The sequence below is a fragment of the Corapipo altera genome, unplaced genomic scaffold (assembly GCF_003945725.1).
Source record: "Corapipo altera isolate COAL_440 unplaced genomic scaffold, ASM394572v1 77b, whole genome shotgun sequence".
NCBI lineage: Eukaryota > Metazoa > Chordata > Aves > Passeriformes > Pipridae > Corapipo > Corapipo altera.
Window position 1 is genome coordinate 261,576 of NW_020884933.1, and position 25,819 is coordinate 287,394.

Consider the following 25,819-nt stretch of genomic DNA (forward strand, 5'->3'; position numbering starts at 1 on the left):
CTGGAGCTTCTCTGTGATATTCCTAAAGGTAGCAGAGGCAGGAAGCACAGAGGGAAGGTGTCCCACTGCCCCACAGAGAGGGGACATGAGCTGAGGTAGATTTTGAAGTGGAGCCCATTTGGAGAGGTCAAAAGAATAATTTAATGTACATGTGGAGACAAAGAAAGTAAAAGTAACGTGTTTTCTGCAGGAGTGTTTGGGAGACCAGGGAGAAGAGTCTTCATTTTGAGATGTGTACATTGAAATGCCCATATAAAGCACAGGAGATCTGGTCATTGTACAGGAAACAAAACCTAAATTCCAGCCAAGCAGATGGTCTGGTGTAATACCAACAGAACTCTAATGTTTAATCTACAGAGTGTGAGAATAGGAAAAAAAAGAATCACATCTCAGTGATCTGTGTTGCTGAGGCTTTGCTCACTCATTAGAACAAAACAGGAGTGTGAGTGGCTGTGCCTAATTCATGTGTCCATGTCTGAAGTTCAGGAGACACCAAGCTGGGATAGTCCAGAACATTCACATGCAGCTTTCAGGTGCACTGAAAATGCAGAATTCTGTTAAGATGCTCTTTTTTTATAGCTGTTCATGCAATAGCTGTTGTGGATTTTAGTTGGATTTAGTGGATAGGGAGCTGTTAGTCCTTCAAGCTGCTTGCAGTCATTAAAACTTGAATACAGTGTGTTTCAGACATGTTATTTGCAGTTATGCTCTCTTGCAGTTAATGGCTTTAAGCAGTTACAGCAGTAGGGTCCCTGTTTCTTTGGGTTTAACAGAAACTGAAATCTGTATGAAAAGTGAATGGGAGGGAGATTTCCCATCACATTAAGGACAAACTCATGGTTTCCCTTAATTGTGGAATAACTCTTGCAACATCAGTGATCTGGTAGTTCATGACTAACACCATGTGTGTGAGTAACACTGAACATCTGGGAACCAGAAAGTTTGGAATGACCTGGAGTAAGTGCAGCCTGGGACCACACTGGAAGAACTCTGATTTAGGAGCCTTTGAAAAATCTTACTTTAAATTTCTTATTTGAAAGCCTGATCTCTGTATAAAACTGATAAAAGTGTTTGCTGGTGTCCCAAATCCTTGAAGGGAGAGGGAACAATTCCCATAAAGATGCTGATCAGAGTTTAAAGATGTGCAACTTGAATTAGACCTCTCTGATTCAGATTTTTGTTTTTTTTTTCTTCTTAGCTTGAAGATGCTGGTTCAAATAGTTTAGATAACCTGCTAAGCAGATACATTACAGGCAGCCACCTCCCCCCACAGCCCACGAGTACCATGAATCCCTCCCCAGGACCTTCAGCTCTGTCTCCAGGGTCATCAGGTAAATGTGATGGGTATTTGTGGTATTTAAGTTGAAAGCAATTGCTTACCATTTTCTACCAAAAGGAAAACGATGTTTTATTTAAAGTTTATTTTGCTCAGAAATAGATTCTTCTGCAAATTTTAAATTTTACCCTCCTTCAGAAAAGTTTTTATACTAACAAACTGCCAGCCCATGAGTGAAGTATTCCAGATACATGTAGAGATAATACTTTTGTCCTGTGTTACCACAATTGGGGTTTTTTTTGTCAGAGGACACAGTTCAGTTATTGTCCCCAAATGATGACTGACTGGACCATTCTGAGGTTTGGGAAGTAAGTTTATAGAATAACTTAGTCACAGAAATACACCCAACAGTCATTTGAGCAGGGTCATTCTGAGTATAACCAATTAATGACAGAGATTTCATTATGGACGTGAACAAATTAAGTCACCAGTACCTAAGGCTGAGTTATTTAAATATTTAAAATGTCCATTTCTATTAGAAAGAAGATGATTTCAGTCACTAGGAAGAAGTTTTTCCTTGTGGGGGTGGTGAGGCCCTGGCACAGGTTGCCCAGAGAAGCTGTGGCTGCCCCATCCCTGGAAGTGTCCAAGGCCAGGTTGGATGGGGCTTGGAGCAACCTGGGCTAGTGGAAGGTGTCCCTGCCCGTGGCAGGGGGTGGGACTGGATGAGCTTTAAGTTCCCAAACCACTCTGGAATTTCATATGTGTTTCTCTTGGTCTTCTCTCCAAGATGCTGTGGATGAAGGGGTGCAGCAGGGGACTTACTGTGTTTCTCAAAACCTGCATGCAAACCATTCAGAGTTTGCTTTTTTGACTTTATCAGAGCATAGAATTTGAGGGCATGGTGGGCTGAAGGCTTTAGCACTGTTTGGATTAGCTGAAATAATTATTGGGTCTCTTACCAACCATGTGTTGTCTTTTTTTTATTTAATTTGATCTGATCAAATGACAAAGAGCAGCTGACTTAGGTGACTTATTAGATTAGGATATTTAGCAGCATTTCTGTTGTTACTCAACACTGGTCATTGTACTGCAGAATGTAAATCTGTACTAAGTCAACTTCTGTGCTGCTTCTTTGCAGGTTTATCCAACTCCCACACTCCAGTGAGGCCACCCAGTACCTCCAGCACAGGGAGCAGAGGAAGGTGAGTGATGTGTCACATTAACACTGCCAGGCTGAAAATTCAGACATGAAGAATTCAAAAAAAAAAGAATTAGCAGTGGATTAATAGGGCTTTGATATAATTATGACTAAAAAATGGAAGAATGCTTACATGAAGATTTATATATTTTTTTTTCCCTTCACTGTGATTCTCTGCTGTAAACTTGAGCTTCTGTAGATGTTCTGACATGCTTTGCCTTTCATTTGGGAAACAGTTACCTAAATTTCTTTGCCCTGATGACGTTTCCTCTTATTTATGTCCTGGTGTCTTTCTAGCTGTGGCTCCTCAGGCAGAACTGCTGAGAAAAGTGGTGTTAACTTCAAGGCTGACCAAGTGAAAGTAAAGCAAGAGCCAGGCACAGAGGAAGAGATCTGCAGCTTCTCAGGAACAGTAAAACAGGAAAAAACAGAGGATGGCAGGAGGAGTGCTTGCATGGTAAAGTTAGTTTATGCAACAATATGTCATGGTTGTCCTAGCAGCATGTTTAAGAATTTGGAAATAAAGAAAAAAAAGGCAATTCTACTCATAACCCTCATTCTGAGAGGTGTTTTCTCCCTGGCAGCGCTCTGCCAGGCACAGGGTAGTCTGTCATGTAAATTTTATCTTTAGCTATTGAAGTTAAATACCCACAGTGTAGTGTGTTTGCTGCTTTTAATCCTTAGTTAATAAAAGCTATAAATCACCTACTAATAGTAGTTCCTGGATATTCACCCATATGTAATTACATTCAGAAATCTTCCAATCAGTCAAAAGTTCTTATGCCAGAGCATAAATAAAATATTCATCCAAGAGAATATTTTTCAGTGTTACCCAGCTACGCTTGATTTAATGGGATTGTGTACTTGGAGCAGGGTGGTGGATTGGAGGATTTTTCCTGATGTCAATGAAAGTCAGTTTTTAATGAATGATCATTAAAGGGAAGATCATTTAGGAGGAAATTCTTTACAGACAGGGTAATCAACCATTGGAATGGGCTGCCCAGGGAGGTGATGGATTCTCCATCCCTGGGGGTTTTTAAGATGAGACTGGATGTGGCATCAGTGCCATGGGCTGGTAACCACGGTGGTAGTGGATCAAGGGTTGGACTTGATGATCTCAGAGGTCCCTTCCAACCTGACTGATTCCATGGTCAGTGTGTTTGGCCTGAAAGTTTATCATGTTGTATATGAGGAGAAATGAGTGTGTTCTTGAAAGGAAGGACTTCTGAAAAAGTAGCTTTCAATATTATGTGCACCTCAGCTCTTCATGCTTTCCCACTTATTTTGGGATATGAGTGTAGTACCTTTAAGCAGTGGATGGCTTTTGAATTCCAGCACATGAAGGAAGATGCCCTTTTAAAATTGCCTCTCTCCCGCTTCTCATTTCAGCTCAGCAGCCCTGAGAGCAGCTTGACACCACCACTGTCCACCACCTTGCACCTGGAAAGCGAATTAGAAGCGTTGGGGAGCCTGGAAAACCACGTGAAGACAGAACCAGCGGATCTGAGTGAGAGCTGCAAACAGTCAGGGCACGGGCTGGTGAACGGCAAGTCCCCCGTGCGCAGCCTCATGCACCGCTCGGCCCGCGCCGGGGGAGAGGGCAACAACAAGGATGACGACCCCAATGAGGACTGGTGTGCTGTGTGCCAGAATGGGGGGGACCTGCTGTGCTGTGAGAAGTGCCCCAAGGTGTTCCACCTCACCTGTCACGTACCAACACTCCTCAGCTTCCCCAGGTACGGGATCATCGTCAGCCCGGAGGACACGGGCAGAGGCCAGGCAGAGAGGGAGCTGGGAGTGGGGATGGACAGGAAGCTGAACAGGAGCCAGAGTGTGCCCAGGTGGCCAAGAAGGCCAATGGATCCTGGCCTGGATCAGGAACAGTGTGGCCAACAGGTCCAGGGAAGTGATTCTGCCCCTGGACTCAGCACTGGTGAGGCCACCCCTGGAGTGCTGTGTCCAGTTCTGGGCCCTCAGCTCAGGAAGGACATTGAGGGGCTGGAGCAGGTCCAGAGGAGAGCAACGAGGCTGGGGAAGGGACTGGAGCACAAGTGCTGTGAGGAGAGGCTGAGGGAGCTGGGGCTGTTCAGCCTGGAGAAGAGGAGGCTCAGGGGAGACCTCCTCACTCTCTGCAACTCCCTGAAAGGAGATTGCAGCCAGCTGGGGGTTGGTCTCTTTTCCCAGGCAACTCTCAGCAAGACAAGAGGGCTCGGTCTCAAGTTGTACCAGGGGAGGTTTAGGTTGGATATCAGGAAGAATTTCTTCACAGAGAGGGTGCTCAGCCATTGGAATGGGCTGCCCAGGGAAGTGGTGGATTCTCCGTCCCTGGAGGTTTTTAAGATGAGACTGGATGTGGCATCAGTGCCATGGGCTGGGAACCACAGCGGGGTTGGATCCAGGGTTGGACTTGATGATCTCGGAGGTCCCTTCCAGCCCAGCTGATTCTGTGATTCATGGGGGGAGATTGTCCATAGTGCCAAAACTCTGTTTTGCTCCACACCAGCTGGTTCTGGGTGATTTCTTGGAGTAAAACTTTTACTTCTACTTGTAGTAAAGACTTTTCCAATGCTTGCCTGAATTGTTTGTGCCTGGTCAATGTTTAGCTGATAAACACATGATCTCTCAGACTGTGATACTCTTATGTGAAGTTTATTTTAAGGCGAGATGAGAGTGGTGGTGTAAAGTATTAAAACATCATTGGGAGAGGAATATGAGAGCAGGAAAAATGGCCTTCACAGGGTTATTGAGCATTAAAGGTTATTTCTTAGCTTTGGATATTCAAGTCATTACTGCAGTAGAGTGTGAATCTCTAAGAGTGAAAAATCTTTGTAGTCCCTGATGAGAATTTGCCCCTTGATATCTGCAATAATTGTGGTTTTTCTCTTTAGTGGAGAGTGGATATGTACATTCTGCAGAGATCTGAGCAAACCTGAAGTAGAGTATGATTGTGACAATTCACAGCACAGCAAGAAGGGGAAAACAGCACAAGGCCTGAGTCCTGTGGACCAAAGGGTAGGTCTCAAATCTGCAGAAATCTGCTTCCCAGGAAAAAGTACTTTCTCAGATTAGCTCTCCCCCACTGTTTGGAGATGGTTTTGCTGTGGCTGCAGCAAATTAAATGTGAATCTGGCTTTTGCAAAACAACCCAAAATGATTATAATGAGATTTTTCTTGCTGTGAGATGTGGCCACATCTCCAAGTGTTGGTGACTGTGGGAATGTTCTACTGCATTGGGACTGTAATCACTTAGTAGCTAAAATTTTATGTAACCACATATTCTATATTTAAATGCATCATTTAACGTGTTCTTAATTAGAAGTTCTTGGCATTTAACATCAATGTAACCTTCATAAAATAGTTCTGGAAGTTTGGGGTGTTTAGTCCAAGCTGTGAGAGCTGCTGCAAGTGGATTTTTGGGGAAGGTATAATGGCCTTGACAGTCAGAATTAATTTTACCTTTATCAATCAGCCTGTGTGTAAAGTGTTCTCAAATCAAATTCCTGCAAAAGAATTACAAGCAAAGCAAAGAAAAATATTTCAAAAGGGAGTTTATAAGAAACCTCTGGGTTTGGTTTCAGATTGTTTAATTTTGTCTTGTGAGGAAAAGAGACATCTGTAGCTCAGTCCTTTCCTGTTACATGTGGTTGTGATTGAAAAAAAGCAGTAAAAGGAACTGTAGTTTATTGTGTTTTGGTTTTTTGTTTTGGTTTTTTTTTTTAATTTGCAGTAGATTAGCATGCTCTCTCCATGTTAAATTTTAGCCCTTGACTTTTGTTTAGGAAGAAGAAAGCAAAAAGGAAGTTTGTGAACATTATATGTTCTGCCTCTCAACTCTGCCCTCCTAAAAATTGTAACTTTCCTAATTAAGCTTTTGGGGGTTGCATCTAAATTTTCTAGTACTGAACTGTTGAAGTACAAACCTATTTAAAACAGGGAGGTGTGAATTTCTATGCTAAGGATAAATTAGGAGTATCAACCTGAAGCTGTTTTATTTCTTTATAGAAATGTGAACGTCTCCTGCTTTACCTGTACTGCCACGAGCTGAGCATTGAATTTCAAGAGCCAGTCCCAGCCTCGGTGAGTGTCCTGGAAAACAGTTTGTGATTTATTTCTGATATAACATCTCTGAAAGTCTGGAGTTGAAGGAGCTGACTTTACTAGAAGTATGTCTCCCTTGATCAATCTAAAAATACTGGCAGCCATCCAGTATTTTGTGATACTGAAAAAAGCTGATTCTGTAGCTTCCCCGTGCAGATCCTTCACCGCCAGTCTCTTAAAACAGATATTTAAAAATACTTTCAATTAGCAGTTATTGACTTGGAAGAGGATGTCTCAGGATACCCATGAAATTCCAAATGCTTTGGGAGAGCTCTTTTTTTCTTTTTGGACAAACTTTTGAATGAAAAGAGGAAAGAAACTGCTTTGACTCTTCTGTTTTCAACTGTAAAAGAAGTAACTGTAATGAAAAGCCTTTCTATGCTGTGATAGACATAGAATAATGGAATCATTTGGGTTGGAAGGGACCTTAAAGATCACCTAATTCCACCCTCCACACCTTCCACTAGCCCAGGTTGCTCCAAGCCCTGTCCAACCTGGCCTTGGACACTTCCAGGGATGGGGCAGCCACAGCTTCCTTGGGCACCCTGTGCCAGGGCCTCCCCACCCTCCCAGGGAGGAATTCCTTCCCAATATCCTATCTAACCCTGCCCTTTGCCAGTGGGAAACCATTCCCCTTTGTCCTTCCTCCATACCCTTGTAAAGAACTTTTTAAACAGTTCAAGGGAAGGAAATTCTTTTTCTTTGCTGAACATACATAAAGTGTGTGATGAGACCAACTCACTGAAAGCTTAAAAACACTCAACTACTTCCATGAGCTCTGTGGTGATTTTAGTGCTAAATGACTGTTTGCTCTTCACAGATACCAAACTACTATAAAATCATAAAGAAACCAATGGATTTGTCCACGGTGAAGAAGAAGCTGCAGAAGAAGCATTCCCAGCACTACCAGACCCCCGAGGATTTCGTGGCAGACGTGCGGTTGATCTTCAAGAACTGTGACCGGTTTAATGAAGTATGTTAACTTCCAATCTCAGCACTCTGCTCTTTTTAGATTAAGATTGATTTCAGCATGCCTGTGCAGCTTCTCCAGTTAAAGGCTCTGCTTCCAGTCTTAACTTCTGCTTTTGGAGCAGATGCCAAAGCAGAAACTTAAAAACCAAACCAAACAAAGGCAACTGCAGAAATACTTCTCCTTTTTAGTTAAGTTGGGAGTTCAGGCTTTCACAGAGGGAACTCTTAAAGTGCTTTCACTGGGATGGATCTCTGACTGAGGGGCAGGGTGACCTCGTTACTGTGTGAAGTGCTTAGAAAGTGTGGTGATAAAGACAAACAAAGTCCTTAAAAACTGTTTCAAGCTGTACAGATAATTGTTTTACACTCATGAAATGTGGTAAATTCTATTGAGGAGCTTCCTCTACTGAGAAGTGCCTTTCTGAAGAATATTCTGATTCTAGTACCTCACAGAGGCTGATACAGAAAAGCTTTAAGGTTGTTATTGCCAGTATTGACCTTACTGCTTTAGCTCATGGGTAGCTGGGCTCTCACAAAAACCAGTTTTCAATGGATAGCTTGGGTATGGAGTCATATCTTTTACTAATTTTGCAATGATCCCATCTCATAATGAAATATTTGTGCCTTACATGTGAAATGTGACTTGGGGAGATGAATTACCTGAGTGTTACTGCTACTGGGGCAATGGAAAAATAATCTGAATATTAAAAAAAATGGTGATATTGTAAGGAGACAGAGTAGGAGCTCAGAGGGTTCCTAATTTCTGACAAAAGGCATCACAGGGAGTGGCTTTCTTCTGATCTTAGAAATGCATAAACAGGCCAATATTTCTCTGTAAAGTGTAACCTGAATTTGCAGTGTTAGGGCTGCACTTCTGGCTCCATGCAGAAGTAGATTGAAGGGACTGCACAGAGCTGCAATTAAAATCCCACTAGTAAAAATCAAGGTTAATGATGTGATGCTGTAAATGCTCACAAGCATTTGGGACTTTGTCAGCCCCAACTCCTTTATGTCTCTGCATTAGATGGAGGTTCATGAGCACTGGGGAAGAAGTTGCAATTATGTGAACTTCTCAATCAAGGGAATTAATGAAGCAGCTACTGTAGGGTAAAACAAGCTGCAGCTCTCAGGGACCAGAGTAAAACAAAGGAGGAAGAGACTGAGGGATGTGGTGGTTTTTCCTTATTTTTCTTAAAAAAAAAAAAAAAAAAAAGAAAGATGTTTCAGCTTGTCTGGCCTATGGCAAAAGTTGAGTCCCCCTGACCCCTCACAGTGGCATCATATCTAGTGCCTCTAAGCCAAATGCTTTTAAAAACCAGAAATCCAAGTTGGGTCAGACCCTTGGAAAGCAGTTTCCTGGAGCACTTCTCTCCAGAGTGAGACTTGCCACGAAAATGTCTAGGCAACTGAAATTGAGAACCAAGGAAGCAGTCATGAGTAGAAAATGACTGGGAGCCATTTATTTGTGCAAGAGTTGTGTGTTTTGTTGAAGGTTTATTTACCACCTAAGACTGTCTTAAACCTGCTGCCTCTAAGTTTGGGAACTAAAGAGCTCAGCCCATAACAAACTGTGGTGTTGTTATGGCTGACTTTAGTCATCCAATCCTATGCAATCTGGTAAACTTTAGGAAGGATTATAATTTCATTTTTTTTGACTCTGGTATCCTTTTTAGATGATGAAAGTTGTTCAAGTTTATGCAGAAACACAAGAGATTAATTTGAAGGTAAGCGTTTCAGACCATGCACACTTGGTGAAGGGATGTGCATTTCCAACAGGTGAATATTCCTGTCTTCTTTCATCCACAGGCTGATTCAGAAGTAGCACAGGCAGGGAAGGCAGTTGCATTATACTTTGAAGATAAACTTTCAGAGATCTACCCAGACAGGACCTTCCAGCCTTTGCCTGAATTTGAGCAGGAAGAGGATGATGGTGAAATAACTGAGGACTCCGATGAAGATTTTATACAACCACGTAGGAAACGCCTAAAATCAGATGAGAGACCAGTGCATATAAAGTAATCTAATGATATGGACCTGAAATTTATTGTAAAAACTGTTATTTAAGTGTTCCTGGAATATTATCATGCCTACAGTGGCCATCTTGAAGAAGCTGATAGCTTTTTAAACAGTATTAGATTACAAAAAACACTTGTACAGAAAAACATTCGCATCAAAAGGGGAAAAAAACTGTATTGTAAATTTTTGGTGGTTTGTATTTTTTTTTTTTTTTCCTTGATCCTTTCTTTTCCTGATGGAGGGGACACACTCATCCTGGTCTCACAGATAGAGGTGGAGGAAATGTTGAAGAGAAGCAGATTTGATAAGAGATGTTCCATGTACAGCTGAGACTGTAGGAGAACATTCTGCAGGACTGGACCAATACAGTGACTGTATCTTGCATTACACTGCAGTGTAAACTGTGAGCAAAGTCCCTGAAATCCCCTCTCTGTGTGAACTCAAGTGTGTGTTGGTCATTGCTTTGGTCATCTCATTGCAGCAGAGTTGTGAATAACTGGTCTTCTGTGTCGATCAATTATTGGCATTTTACTTTCTTTACTCCATTTTATGTGTAGCAAAAGGAAAAAGAAAAATATCATTAAACTGTTCTGAATTGGCAAGTGCAGGAATGTGAGTTTTTGACTGGCAGAAGGAGCTAAGCTGGTGGCAACAATCTCTTTCAGTAGGATGAGGTGTATTTATTAAAATCCTGTACCCAGAACATTTTAATGGAGTTCATGGCAGAAGTCTCAGCGTTGTCATCTGTCCCTGATCCCCCTGATGAGGCAGAATGTTCTTTCCAGTATTCATTCTCTAGTTTCTGTACTTAAAATATAGACTGAAGAGGTAATAACTGGTTGGGGTGTTTTTCCAGTCTTCCTAAATATCAGTTTCTAATAGACCACTCGGCAAACAATAACATATTAACTACCAAATGTGTAAAATTTCCTGTATTCACTTTGTCTTATTTGTAAATAGTGAATTGAGATTTCTTGCAGATCAGCAACATTTGCTGAACTGTTTTTAAGCTAATATGTATTCTTATTGATTGTTCCTATCAAGAAAAGATTTGTAATATATGCTATTTCTAACATTGCATTCATTTTGAGGTTCTGTCTTATTTTTCTTAGAGTTACTTCTCAGAACTTTTCTTCAGAAGCAGCTTGTGAGCAAAATGTCCAGAAGGATTGGAATCAGTCTGAGTTTGGGTTACCTGTCCACCCACTTGCACAGACCAGGATTTGGCTTTGAGTGGTTTCTGGTCAAACAGTGAAAACAGAACAATTTCCCAAATTCCCTCAGTGAGCCTTGAGGCACCTCTGCAGTGCCTTCCCCTTGGACACTGCCTTCATCCCTGTGAAATCAGGGTCAGCACAAGGATTTATAGTTTGAATAGTTGTTTTTCTTTCCTGACAGAAGTCAATACTAGAAATAATGAATGTCATTTCTGGCCTTCACGTCGCTCTTGCTAAAGTAAGGTGAAGAATTCATGTGATCAGATGAGCTCGAGTTGAGAGACTCTAAATTTGCCATAATTTGTGTGAATACAACAATTCTGTGGTAAATCCCTGGGGGTTTGGTGTCCTCAGCAACTCCTGTGACATTGTACACACTTTACCATAATGGTAAAGAGAAATATTTTAGCTCAATATCAGATTTGAGATCTGCTCTCAGCAGTCTTTACACAAAGAACTGCAGCTTTGGTTGCTTTTCATAAGAACTGAGTCCGTACATTGGGATTCCCCCTCTCACAAAAAACTGAGGGGACTGAAGGTATTTGTGACTTCAAGCTCACTTCTTCACTCAGATGTTACAGTTAAGCTGGTTGGGTTTTTTTCCATTTCTCAGATATTAACAATAGTGATGGTTTAAATTTAATTTTTAGCAGTTTGTACGTGAAAAGAAGAGGAAAAAGGAATTCCCATTTCAACATCTTAAATTGACAGAGAGCAAAAGCTTTGCCCATAGAAAGGCTGATGTGTGTGAATAGGACACTGGTAGTGACAAGGGATCATTTCATGGCTCTGTGTATTGCCTATTTATGCATTTCTAGTTTCTCAGCTTCATTTTGCAAAAGGAATATTATTAAAATTATCATGAAAATAAGATTTCTGTGAATTCTCTTCAATCGGGGGTCCCTGTTTTTACAGCGCTTACACTCTTTGGGTTCTGGACCTCCAGGCCTCAGCTTTTGAACTGTTCCCTGGGCACCAGCCATGGATTGAATCCTGCAGAGCCCCCCAGCCCGAGCCAGAGCGTGGGATGGGCACGGTGGGATCCCCTGGGAGCAGAGTGGGGAAGGAGGAGGCTCGTGCTCCCCGGCTGCTGCAGGAACAGGACCCTCTGCCTCCCACCCAGACCCTCGAGCACATGTTCCATGTTTTGGGACAGCCTCTCTTTTGGGGTGGCCTCTCCAGTCATTCACTCCCTACAACAGCCAGGAAACTTGTCCAGCTCTAGGTCAGCAGCTTCTGCCCCCCAGGAGTAAAGCTGAGCTTGGCCTCACTGAGTCCGAGCTCTTCTGCACAGATCCCACTGAACCCTCCAGAACTGGTCCTTCCATCCAGGCCCCCAGTGTGGGGATCCACAGATTATGTGGAATTTTGAATGTGTGCAAGAAATCTCAAGTGTATCTTTTATTTATAAATCTTCCCCCCCCCCTTCACTTTGGAACTCCCAAAGCAACGATTCGATGACGGTTTTGAAAGCAGCAAAGTTCTGTTTGAAAATACTTGAAAGAGTAGATAAGCTCTGCTAATCCATTTCCTGATCCTGTAGGCTGGGTGTTCATCACAGAACTGGGAAGGGTTTGCTCAGTGGATGCAGTTTTTGGTACCTCACTGTGTGTAACTCGTTCAGGAGCAAATTAACGGGTTTGTGTTAATGAGTCACTGATTCTCGGAGCGTCTTCCCCGTGCCAGGTGCTGTGTGTGCAACGGGTGGGAGTGATTTTACCTGGGGATTTAGAGCACAACTTACATCAGGAAAACTTGGAAAAGACAGTGCCAGGCCCTTGGTGTGATCCCAGTGCTCCAACGGGGGGGCAGGAGGAGTCTGGCCCTTGGTTTAACTCTGCTCTGGTTTAAAACACTCGTAAAAATTCGTATTTCAGTTTCTGTTGTAAATGACACTGAGGTTTAAGTTAATCCAAAGAAGTAAAAGGCAACTTGCTTTTGAAATAGGAGTGAAAAGTGCACAGTGTGGGCTTCTCAGTTACCTCAGAGGTGTCCATGTAATTCCTGGTGATTAGTGCTAATTCCACCAGCTGAGTGGGTTCAGGGTTTTTATTTAAATATGCCCTGAATAAGTGGCCCGGGGCATAAGAAGGCAGAGTTATTATCCAAAAATAGGATGTTCTCCCTAAGTTCTGCAAACAGAAATGCTCAGTTCAGTGTGGAGAGGCTGTTCCTCTGTGTGGGACGTCACCACTGCTGGTCCTTGTGACACTTGACTGTCACACACTTTGTGCTGGCTCAGTGAAATGTTTTATAAACATTTCTGCAAGGCACTGGAGCTCAAGTCCTTAAAATGAGCCCAGATTTCTCTTTCATCACCTGGTTTGTTGGCTGACCTCGAAAAGTTTGGGTTATGGCAGCAGCATTTTGAAGCTCTGTGTGTGGTGTTGGCTTTTCCAGTTGGCTTTTCATTGTTTTTCTTAATCTCTTCCTTGGAAAAAGCAATAAAAGTGCTTTGTCTGCTGCCTGTCAGCGTGACAGGAATCCTTTCCTGTGGGTAGTGGTTTTATAGGGAAGTTTGTATGCATATCACCAAGCCTAGCTTTTAAAAACAGAGTGTGCAGCAGTTATTGACAGTATAGTGTGGCATTTTATTTTAAAAATTGGGGGAAGTTCCATGTTTTTTTTAAGAGGTAGGTGTTTGAGCAAATAATGGAGGTACTTCTTTAAAATAAAAATGTTTATGCCACAGTTTGCACAGACATATTTCAGATGGAACATACAGATTGTATCTTTGGGTATGTGATTTATTTTATCTTCTCAAACTGTGTGTAAAGAAACTCTTCCATCTACTTCCAGCTTGCTTATGGGGATCCTACTTTCTATGCTTGCTAATGTATCAGGATTGAATTATCTTTCCAAAATCACAGTTAATTTGGGAATCTTTGTTATAAGTGAACTATAAAATGTCCAAAATGCAGTTTTGGCCTTTTCTGTCCAGTGATCTCACAGCTCGAGGCTGCTGTCTTTAGAATTTATGGAATTTCCCCAAGGAGAGGTACTGAAATACTTTGTAAGCTGGACTTGTTGCAGGATTCGGTCTGGAGTGACCTCCCCTGACACCTCTGCTGGGCTGCAGAGGGGGGGATTTTTAGGTTCAGAACACCATGACACATGTATATAATCCTATACAGATTTGTGCAGTTCAAAGCTTGTTTTCCATGTAAACGTACTCCTGGAAGGGTTAAATTCATGGCATTCTTGGATTCTTCAATGCTTCCAGTATTGGAACTGGTTCTTTTTTGCACATAGTAGACTTGGCTCATCTTTTGATATGATTCTTCAAAAAACCAAGTGCTGTTTCTGTGATATTGTATTATCTGAATCATCATATTTAACTTTTTTTTTAAAAAAAGTTATCGTTTCTAATTGTTCTGTTCCTGTGGTTTTTGCTGGTGTGTAATTAAAAAAAATGAAATTTTTCTTTCCCTGGTTATTTAATACTTTAGCTGCCTGTAAATATCTCTTGTTAAGTGCTCTGGAATGTGCTGTAGAAGTTGTATTAGCTCAGTTTAAAGCATTGTTTGAGACCTATTTTGGTTTGGTTATTTCTATTAAATCCGAAAAATCACTCTTTCAATTTGAGTTTTCTTTTTTGCACATTAGATACAGATTCACATCTGGCAAAAGACTTTTCTGACACCTGCAGTGTGGAAACAGGGTGAAAATCAGGCTGCAGGAGCTCAGATGTGCCCAGCTGGGGCTGCAGCATCCAGACAGAAAATGATTTGGCACCTTGGTGTGAAACATGGGGGTTTGAGGGTTTCTCAGTTTTTTTAGTGCTGCTGCTCATCCTGAAATGGGAGGGGACAGTTCAAGGTGTGCAGCTCAAAGGACTGCAGTTGTGGGGATGGGATGGGGTGGGATGGGATGGGATGAGATGCTTCCCAGCAGAGCTGACAACGCTGCTGGGGGTGGTTTTGGGGGGTTGTTGCCCATGACCCTGCCCCAGTAAACACCAGGAGAATGAAGAGGGAGCTGACCTGGGTTGCTGTGTGACCCGTTGGGGTGACACCTCACCTGCCCTCTCTGTCACACCCTGCTCTGCACGTGGTTCATTGTTCTCCCTGTTGGAGATGGGGCTGTGGTGAAGGCATGGCCAGGGCCACTGTGTCCCTTTGCTTAATAAAGGTGTGTTTTGGTGTGTCAGGACCACCATGGACCAACACCATGTGTGGGTGATTCCAGCTCCAGAGCACAAACCCTGGGTCCAACTGCACTGGAAGGGAGGAGGAGGAAGAGAAGGAGGAGGAGGAGGAGAAGGAGGAGGCTGCTCCTGCACCCTCTGTACTTTTTTCATGTAGTGAAAAAGCTGCACATGTGGAGTACTATTGGGTTCTTCCACCTTGGAACTGCAGTTTGGTGTGTGTGCCTTGAGCTGCTCCCCACCACTGATAAATCCCTTTTCTTGTGTGGATGTCACTACTGGAGGAGTCTCCTGACTTACCAGAACTAAAAGCAGAATTGAGCCCACAGATCTCAGGCTCTGGCCCAGTTCATCTGCAGCTCAGCAACTGGAAGTAGGAACTTGTCTGGTTTAAGGAGTCATGAAATGACTGCAGCTCCCCCAGGCACCAGCATCACTTGTGCTCCAGCTGACCATGCAGACCTGCAAGAAGACAGTAGTGTGAGCTTCACCTAAGCTAAAGTTACCTCTGAATGATTTTTTTGCAACCAATGAAAGGCCTGGTAACCTGGAATGCCATCCAGCTTGGGGATGTGTCTTGCTTCCATAACCTGTGCAGCTGGTGAAGGCTCTGATCCAAGCAGGTCTGTTCTGTATCAGCATTTCCCTCCAGGCTGTAGCTCAGAACTAACCTGCATTTTTCTCTCACTGTTTGTTTATTCTTTAAGTGCTTGTGGTGGGTCAGTGTCACAGGAGCTCCATGATGAGAGAGCTGTGTTCTAGAAGAGGTTCAGTTGCCTTCACCAAAGCACAGATCCGTTCCTCCTGAACAAAGAACACCCACATTCCCACCGGGCACTCGGGTGGCCTCTCCAGCCTCTGCAACCACCAGCAAAGGAACAGGTGATTTGAAACTAAACCCTTGCACTTGGGATGGGTTTTGCTGCCAGACCAAACAGTGGCAGCAGGAGGTGGTGCTGGCTCTGTGTGTGCTGGCTGTGAATGGGTGGCTGGATGCCCTGCTCACCCTCCCGACCCCTCCGGATCAGACCCGGGGGCTCTGCTGGCAGAGGAGGAGCAGTGGGGAGTTCTCAGAGGGGTGTTTTGTTTCTCTTTGCCAGCTGCTGCCTCGCTGTGTCCAGAGCACTCCCAGTCCATCTGCTCCAGCTCTGCCAGCCCATCTGCTCTGGCTCTTTTGGTGGGTTGGTGTTGGCCCTTGTGGCTGGACTGGCATCTGTTGCTTTCAGCTCCTCTTTTTGACTCCACTCAGCCCCTGGATTCCCTCCGTAGGCTTACCTGGATTTTTTTCCTTTACCATCCAGGTTTTAATTCTCCTGCCTTGCTCCAGTGACACTGAGCTCTTCACCCCATCACTCAGTGCTGCAATGCAGTTGCCAATTTTTATTTCCCCTCCAGGAGAGCATATCTGAATTTCCTCTTCCCGTCCCAAAATTCTACTAAGAGTCAGAAACTGCTGCTAAACTGTTCAACCCCGTGCTGCCATTGTAGAATTCACATCAATTATAGAATCCCAGAGTGGTTTGGGTTGGAAGGGACCTTAAAGCTCATCTCATTCCACCTCCTGCCATGGGCAGGGACACCTTCCAGTATCTCAGGTTGCTCCAAGCCCTGTCCAACCTGGCCTTGAACACTTCCAGAGATGTGGATATCTCTGTAGACACGTATATGATTTTGGAGTTAGTGCCATCTTTCTCTGAGGGTTGAGATGGTGAGCCTGGATCTCCACAGCCTTCTTTCTCCTTATTAATTTCCTTCACCCTCTGAGCTCTCTGGGTCACTGAGCAGGCTCACAGGGGCTGAACTGCATCCCATACCATTCTCCTGTCCTTTCCTCCATGTTAGTGGAGCAAATTGTGCAGAATGGAGCACTGAACACTGAGTAAATTGCTCTTTGCCAAATTACCTTCCAGTGCTTTCCAGGGGCTGGCACTGCAGCAAAGTGCTGGGTGATCTCCATGGTGGGTTAATGCTTGGGAACTAGGATAATGTTTGCTAAATTAGCAGGGACTAAACACAGGGATTATAAATTCCTGCTCCTTTCATTAACAGGTCAGAGATGAGCACGTTTAGCACAGAACTTTAATGAGCAGATCAAACAAGACTCACAGAGCTCTGGGTCACCTCAGCTGAGGGTGCTGGTGCCTGGGGGACTCCTCACCAAGGACCTGGCAGGGTGTTCAGGGGTGAATCTGCAGCTTCATCCTGACACTGATGCTCATCTTCCAGCCCTGGAAGTGTTCAAGGCCGGGCTGGATGGGGCTTGGAGCATCCTGGTCTGGTGGAAGGTGTCCCTGCCCTGAGGGACCAGACCCACCTGCATGACCAGAGGCCACTGAGCTGGTCTGGATGCAGCTACCCCAGCTGAACCTGCCCAGCACCTGGCTTGGTGAGAGTATCTTTATTTTTTTATCTTGTATATCAGAGATAACCACAAAAGCCTTTTGTGGCAGAAGAATCACTCAGAAGTGTTTGGAAATCATGTCGTTTGAGGATTCCACTGCTGGGAATATGGGGCTGGGATGTGCCCTTGGGCTGTGCCAAAGCTGTGGGATCTGTGTGGCACTGTGTGTCTGCTTCAGATCCCTTCCCTGTCAGGAAACAGTGAGCTCTGAAAGCAGCTGGACCCCCCATTCTTTTGGAATTGTGTTTGGGGCCGTGTTCAGTCACTGGCTGCAGAACATGATCTGTGCCCTGGATCTCACAGAGGTTTGGCTGTTGACTGCAGAGCGAGGTGCAAAACTCCAAACTGGATAATCTGTTTCCTCTTGGAACTTGTCTGTGTCTCCAGGCAATCCCAAATGTAAATTCTTGATCTCTACTGGCCCAGATGTTTCCAAAGGAAAGAGATGTTGCAGCAGCAAGTCCCAGCAGGATGGTGCAGGGACCACGCTCAGGATGAATTCTGTGTTCTAAATGAAGACAGATTATCTGCCCACCTGAGGTTTAATCAGCTCAAGACCACAGGGAAGGTGCAGGTAATTCAGAGCTGTGTTGGGAAGCAGGGAGTGCTCTGGATAAGCAGCCTTCTGCCATTGGACACACACCCTGTGTGGAGGGGGGGATCCCAGCGTGTAAGTTGTGCATCATTCTGCCAAGAATTTGTGAATTACCCGTTCATTCCTTAAAATCTCTTACATGGATCGTGTCACCAGATGGTGCTCTTAACCCAGCCCTCTGCACGCTGGGCTCTGAGGGAACGAGTTTTGTCTTGGGAAGAAACTCTTGGCTTTGAGTTCTGCAGGTGGGAGAGGGACCTGCTGAGGACACATCTCCTCATGGGTGCAGTGCTGGGCTCAGGGAAAGCTGGGAAAATATTTTCATTCCTAATGAGTTCCTGTGACAGCTCTTTTTGTCTGTAAGATGGAAAGAGCCATATTAACCTCGTTTTGCTGCTGGATTGGTTTAATAGACAAAGATTTTGTTAAATGCATCAGAAAAGAGGCAATCCAAGGCTTTATTTTGTTCAAATCATAGTCCAGAGCCAGCTGTTACAGGGAGCAAAATCGTGTGATGAGTTGGTTGCAAATACAATAGTGAGGGAAAGGCAGAAGGGGAGGGATGATGTGAAAGTGGAGACCTCCTGGATGGGCTGTTGGTGCCTGGTTGTTCCACCAGGAATGAGGATCAGCTGTGGAACAGGCACAGACAAGTGGGGAACAAACAGAAAATGTTTGTTGGATGTAAAACAGAGCTCTCTGTGCCACGGATTTATAACCACTTTGGGCTCACAGAATGGTTTGGGTTGGAAGGGACCTTACACATGAAATCACGTGGAGATCACCAGCTGCAGTGGCAGCCCATGGAATGCATTGAAAGGCAATTTGGGAAAGAGCAATTTACTGAGCACTAAGTGCTTTGTTCTGCATGATCTGTGGTTCCTTATACCCTCGGGCCAGTGTCCATGTTTGAGTGGATTGTGGTAACCTGGGGGCTTCAATCTCATCCGTTTCTTTCTCCATCTCAGCCCTGACAGAGAGCTGTGGTTCCTGAACCTTGCATAGGAAAAGTTGGAAATGCTGGGCACAGCTGGAAGCAGCAGCAGCAAGGATCCCCTGCCTCCTGCCCTGGGAAGCTCCATGAGCTCACATCCCCAGCCTGTGACCTGCCTCCTCTGCCCCCTCTTCATCACCGTGACTGCAAGGCATGGGTGGGCTGGTGGAGCTTTCAGTAAGTGTCTGTGGAGGTCACCAACTTTGTTCCCCTGTCTCTGGCAATTATAAATGAACCATTTATTCATTTAAATCTGTTGCATGGAACATGTCAGCAGATAGTGCCAAAAAGGAGCACCAAGGAACTTCTCATTTGAGAACTTCTCCTGGGCTTCTTGTTTGAGCTGCAGGTGCACTGCTGAGACCTGCCCAGGTAGGAGATGTGACTCCTCAGTCACCTTCTGTTGCTAGAAGTCGTGTCTCGAGGTTCCATTTCATGAGCAGAGCAAGTGCCCAAGCCAGTAACCACTGCAGCTGCCACAGGTTTGCTGTGTGCTCTGAGATGGGAGGTCTGAGCATCACCTGCAGGCAGAGCCCTGATCTGGTGCCTCTCTGGGGTTTGTGTGTTCCTGGTGCTGAGCAGAGTTGAGGGTTGGTGAGATCTGAGCCTGCCAGGGATTCCAGTCCTGGATTTTTGTGCTGAATCAGGACCCTGGATGTATTAAACCTGCTTTAAGCTCAGGCACAGCTGTAGTGGGACACTGAGTGTTAATAATGCCTGTGGTGTGGGCTGGACTTTCACTGTGTCCATGTCTCATCCTGCTGCCTGGCACTGAATGGAAAGGAAGGGTATAACTACCCAGAATGGGTTAAGGTACAGTAATTAATGCTGGAAAGACAGGCAGAGCCAAAGTTGGGAATACTGAGACATTTTGTCTCTTCCTTCAGCACACATTGGAGCAGCTGATGGGGCTGTGGGTACCTGTGTGTGCTCTGGTTCTCCTCTCAGAGCTACAGTGTGTTCCTGCTTTAACCACCCTTGTGCCATGCTCTCCTTCCCTCTGGAAAACATGATTAGTCAGAATGTGTTGCCAGCATTCCGTGCTCTGCTGTGTTATTTGGAAGTTCCCTTTCCCAGCTTGGTGTCCAGAGCTCAGGCTGCTCTTTGTTAACTCCTCAGTTCCCTTTCACCACAAGTGAGCTGGTGCTCGGTGTGCTGCTGGTTCCTGGGATGACTGTGGACATGTCAAACCAATTTAATCTTCTGCCCCATTATAATCCATCCATTTCTCCTCCATTTACACACAGACGTGGGATCCTTTTAGTGGCTGAGCAGAACACAAATGTGCCAGGCCATCTTATTTGCTGCTGGCTGTTGAAAACTGAATTCTGTGGGAAGTAATTCAATTATGCTGCTGGGTCTGGAGACTCTGCCTTGCCCTGTGCTTCCAAGGACCTTCTTGCCTTTCCTGGGTGAAGGGCACAGTGACTGGCCTCACAGGAAGGCTTTCTGGGATCATGTCTGAGACATGATTTGTGGGGCCACATTTGTAAGGTGACCCAAGCCAGCCTGTGATTCTGTGATTCTGTTGTGGGCTTTCCTGCTCTGTCCATGGGCAGCTGGCAAGGACACCCTTATTCCAAACTGCAGGACCTGATGCTCCTCTTTGGTGGGATGTGGAGCTCTGGGAAAAGTAGATACAGCAGAAACCAAAGCTTGGGAAAGGCCCATGTGCTGAATGGCTTAGATGAATCTGGTTGTGTTTCTCTGTGAGGATCCTTGGGGAGATGGTTGCCAGCACATCTGTCATTTAGGATGCTGTCTGTTGTCACCTGTGGAAGGAGATTATTAAGCAGTGAAGTGATTGGAAAGGGCTTTCTCTTTATTCTCTTTATTAATAGGAGTGTTGCAAATGCTGCTCTGGGCTCCCAGGAGAGGTCCCTGCAGGGGATGCTCTGAGGGTGAGCTGGACATGGAACAGATCCTTGATCAGGTCCATATGTCTCTAGCCAGGAAAACCACTCGAATTGTTGGCTGTGGGTCGTGAAAGAGATTTGGGATAATTGTCCAGGATAAGCTGGGAATGCCTGTGCTGGTGGACCCACAAGCACACCTGACACCACATTCCCAAGGGCAGGGAAGTGCCCTTGGAGGAGTAGGAGAGACAGACAGGGGTTAAGGAGGCTTGGTGGCCAAAGACCTGGAGCTGAGCTCTGCTCAGATGGGCTGGATACTGCAGAGCTGGACTGTGCTGGGGGGTGTGGGGCCAGGATGTGGAGGGATGATGTGGAAGAATTTGGGGTGATGAAGTTGGGGTGATGGAGGATGATGGAGGGTGATGATTTGGAGGGATATGGGAGGATGGTGGGGGGCGATGTGGGGGGATACCAGGTGATGGTGTGGGGTGATCTGAGGTGATGATGTGGAGGGATGACAGAGAGGAATGCAGGGTGATGATGTTGGGGGGATTAAGGATGATGTGGGTGCTGATTTGGGGTGATGTGGGACAGCAGCACTCCAGGATTGGGAGCTGCAGCCTCTGGAAAGCACCATTGGAGAGGAGACAACCCCCTCCTTTAGGATGTTGGGTGGGAAGCACCAGCACATGGAAAGCAGCTCCTGAAGATCCATGTTGCTCTCAGGAGGCTGATGGAGCAGGTTAATCAAAGAGCTCTCAGGTTTCTTTTCACATGTTAATATTCTCCTGAAATAAAAACATTACAGCATTTTCTCTCCGAGGCACAATTGTGCACCATTGGTTTTGTTTTCCCTGTTATAAAATACTCCTATTTTTATTACTTGTATTTCCATTGGGAGGGATAAAAATAACTAGAATACAGCAAATGCTTTGTAAGCACACCAGGGGAAAAAAACTCCTTATTTCCCATTACAAATAACAACTTGGTGTGTTCCTTCCAGAAGGTTGAGATTAAATATATTCTGCTTTGCCTTTTGGTTTCCATGAAAACACTTGTGGTTTAAAGCCTGGGATAATTCCAAGGAATGTTGGGGCTTTGGACCTCCTGCCCTCTGTGCCAGGTGTTACTGAAAGGTGGTTGCAGATGGATGTGTTCAGTCTCTTACTGTGCAGACACATGGAATTTTTCCAGGGTCTTTTATCCAAATCTCTTCTTTCCTGATGGAAATGGTGCTGAGATAAAGCCATATGCTGTGTGGTCTGGGGCTGTTTCAAATCTGAAAAGACTCCTCATCTCACGGCTGCTGGAGCTGGGAATTGCTGACCAAACCCTTGTCCTGCTCTGGAAACACTTAATGTCACCGCGGATGACCTGGAACCTGCTGGGATTTTATATATATATCTCTCTATATATATATCAAAGGGCTCCTGCTCCTTGAGCTCCAGTGGCTGAGGAGAGTGTGAGAGCAAAGGCTTCCCAGGAATCTTTAGCACTTTATAACCAAAGACAAATTTTAATCTGTCTTCTGGGTTCTGACACCAGCACTTTATCGGCCTCCGAGCAAAGTGCAGTCTTTTAAAAATAAATTATGCAGTGACACTGATAATGGTGTTCACATCACAGAAGGTTGAAAGAGACCCTAAAAGCAGCAGTTTTTCATCTGTGCTCAGAGAAAAGATGTGTTAAAGGCTGTCATTAACATTTAGGCAAAGGCCACTTTGATCTTTCTGAGAGCTGTGTACCAACAACAGCCACGATTCAGGTTTTGACCTGGGGGAGACAGGACTAACTATTTAAATCAGGCTGAGGAATTGGAATGGGTCTAATCCCAGCCTAATATTCACTACTGTGATGTGGTACCATGTCCAGGTGTTTGCTGCCATAACCTTCCTGCAATTTAGGTCCCAGATAACCCCGGGCTGACAGGGGGCTGACAGCCCTTAGTGGCAGTGCCTGGCATGGGACTGGCACCAGGATGTCGGGTCATGGAATTATGGAACATCCTGAGCTGGAAGGGACCTACAAGGCTCATCCAGTCCAACTCCTGATCCTACACAGACACCCCAACAATCCCACCCTGTCCCTGAGTGCATTGTCCAAACACTCCTTGAGCTCTGGCAAGTTTGGGACCATGACCAAACCCTGAGGAGCCTGTTCAGTGCCTGACCACCCTCTGGGGGAAGAACCTTTCCCTGATATCCAGCCCAAACTGCCCTGACACAGCTCCAGCTGTTCCCTCAGGTCCTGGGCAGGTACCTCAGCCTGGCCCTGGGGCTCTCCCTTCATTATTGTTTTTGAGGGTGTGCTTGAAGCCACCCCCTGCCCGATCCCATCCCAGCTGATACCATCACTCATCTGAGGCTCCTGGAGCAGAAATGGCTTTTTAGGTCTTCCAGCCCTGCCAAATCATTCTATAACTCTTTGCCTTGAGGATATGCAAAGATTCCAGGTCAGTAAAATGTATTTCAGAAATCCCATCATCAGGAAAAAGTTTTTGATGGCAGCCCTGCCCCTGGAAACCTTCCTGCCAGGACGCACACAGCTCCAGAGCAGCCTGGCTTTGGGCTCCAATTCCGTGTGCAATACCCTGCGATGCCTCTTGGACCCGGTGCTTTTCAGGACACTGAGCCACGTTTATCCAATGAATCCAATGCCCAGAATGCCTCGCTGGCACTCCAGGGCAGGAGCTGGCAGCAGGAACTGCCACCCCCTGCCGAGGTGGCCTTTGGGCTGAGCAGGTTCCTCCCGTGCTGTGCCCAGGAGGGGAATGAGTTATTTATCTTTAAACATCACATCTTGGAGTTTGCTTGCACTGCAGTCCAGGGATTGTCAATTTAGGCCACAAATTCAGGATGATTCTCTTCCCCTTCCCCTTCTCCTTCCCCTTTCCCTTCCCCTACCCCTTCCCCTTCCCCTTCCCCTTCCTCTTTCTTTCCCCTCCCTCCTCCCTTGATATTCAAGGAGAGGAGTGCCTAGAGTTGAATAATTGCTCCCAAAAAGTTCACACAGGGATTGAACAGCCAGGGGAGACTCAGCACACACAAGGAGGGAACCAGCACCTCCTTTACGTTCCTGCTGTCGCTCTGTGCAAAAGACTCGATACTTAGCACAGAGTAATTGGTATTTAATTGTATTGGGCTTAAAACTAAATATTAATGCTCTGTCTTCACAGGACGGGGTGCTCTCCTCCCCTGTGCAGGCAGGGATGAGATGAGGGTGCTGGGTTTCTCCCTTTCCCACAGCACCAGCCCCCACGGAGATGTGTGTTAAGGGCACAGCAATCCACGCCGTGTTTATCCACAGATGGCACGTTGCCGTTGCCAAAGGATCCAGATCAACGTCATTTTTCCTGGCAAGAAGCTCCAAATCCTTTGTGAGCTGTTTCCAATTATTATATTAACTGGGAGAGTAAACAATGCCGTGCTATTAGTTAGAGCTGGCATAAAGAAACGCTGCTGCTCCCTCTCCAGGCTTGATGATTATTTAAAAAAAATAATAATAATATCAGCTTCAAATAGATCCTGGTTCAAATTAAATGAATAACTTGCTCTGGCTCAGCTGGACAAATATAATTGTGATTCCAGCTTGGTAGCCCACATTCATGGAATCATGGAATTGTTTGGGTTGGAAGGGACCTTGGAGCCTGTCTCATTCACCCCCCTGCTGTGGGCAGGGACAGCTTCCACCAAACCCCAGTGTAAATCACCTCCAATGAGCTCTGTCTGGAGCACACCCTCCTTAATCCAATTGCAGTGTGCTCCCAACTTCCCAATTCCTCAAATGTTTGTGTAATGTCTCTGGTGCTTGGCTTCTGCTTTACTGGAAGGAAAATGATCCTCTTTTCTCCCTCTCAGGTTATTAGGAACTTTACCACTTCCAGCCTTGCTCCCTGAGCAGTGTCTGCAGCCTCGAGCTGCCACAAGCTGCAGTTTTCCTCCTTTCCTTACAGTTTTTATTCCTTTTGTGTTCTTGTCCACAGTGATTATTTCAGAGGTGACTCAAGAGCTGCTGTGTTGCCTATAACTCATTTCTCTGTGTAATTCAAGTCTGTTGAGCCACTTTCCCCCAAATTTATTCCACTTCTCAGGCTGCTGTTGTGTTTAACTGCCTCTCTGGATGTGCCATTGGGCCACTGGATGGGGGGAAGGTAAATGAGGGGAAGCCATCCATGCTCTCTGAAATGCTGAGGGAATGCAGCTGCAGGGAAAAGCTCTGCCAGACACTGCAAATCCCAAATGCCAGGGTGGGTGTGGGTGAGACAACACTGCTCTGCCCAAGTCCCTGGAGCTTGGAAGGGGGCCACTTGTCTGTGTTGTTCATCCCAAGAGGTGGAAACACAACTTTGGGAACAGTTTGGCCTCCAAGTACCAACCGAATCTGTGGCAGCTGGAAAAAGGATGCTCCCTGTGGGGGTGGTGGGAGCTGCAGTGTCAGGGGGTGGGATCCGGCTTCTCCAGGGCTTACCCTGGGCTGCTCCACGTGGCAAAGTGGGAGCTTCTCAGTGGGATACAAGAGGGAAAACCCTGTATTCCAACAGCTGTGTCTGTGTGGATGTGGGAGGGAGAACTGGGATCAAGAGTCCCTGCTTGGGAAAAGCAGTGTTTGCATTTTCAGCTGTGGCAGCTGTTTTGCAGCCTCTTGTGTTGAACAATAGAGAGTGTGTGTGACAGAAATCCAAAGGTACAAAGTGCAAAAAAGGTCTAGTTTTTGCTCTGAAGAAATATTTGTTGGGATCGTGGATGCTAATACCAGGGTCTCCTGTTATTGATACCAGTGAGCCTGGAATCCTCTGATATGTAAATCAAGGTGAATAATCGACCCAAGGTGACTTTAAATTTAAAAGTAAAAAGTTCTTGCTATTATCTTTATAATAAAATTAGCCTTTTTCTCCAAATAATTGAATTTTATTATTGATTTCTGTGTTACAAGCTCTCAATTGGGCATTAACCTTTTTACAAAGGGTTTGGTCGGGGTGTTTTTTTGTCTGTTGAAATCTCTTTAAAGTAAATTCAAATTTCAAATGCAACACTCGACTGATGTATT

General features: G+C 45.2%; 1 protein-coding gene across 1 annotated transcript in view; it reads left to right on the plus strand.

The window, feature by feature from the left end:
- TRIM33 (tripartite motif containing 33) overlaps positions 1 to 14,351 on the plus strand; it is a 42,454-nt gene extending 28,103 nt beyond the window's left edge. Inside the window, exons 14-22 of the mRNA XM_027659632.1 lie at positions 1,199 to 1,331; positions 2,418 to 2,481; positions 2,775 to 2,934; positions 3,867 to 4,213; positions 5,366 to 5,489; positions 6,480 to 6,554; positions 7,396 to 7,548; positions 9,221 to 9,271; positions 9,354 to 14,351. Coding sequence (XP_027515433.1) covers positions 1,199 to 1,331; positions 2,418 to 2,481; positions 2,775 to 2,934; positions 3,867 to 4,213; positions 5,366 to 5,489; positions 6,480 to 6,554; positions 7,396 to 7,548; positions 9,221 to 9,271; positions 9,354 to 9,566 — 1,320 coding nt within the window. The 3' untranslated portion in view covers positions 9,567 to 14,351. The remainder of the gene's footprint in view (positions 1 to 1,198; positions 1,332 to 2,417; positions 2,482 to 2,774; positions 2,935 to 3,866; positions 4,214 to 5,365; positions 5,490 to 6,479; positions 6,555 to 7,395; positions 7,549 to 9,220; positions 9,272 to 9,353) is intronic.
- Positions 14,352 to 25,819: the final 11,468 nt, after the last annotated feature.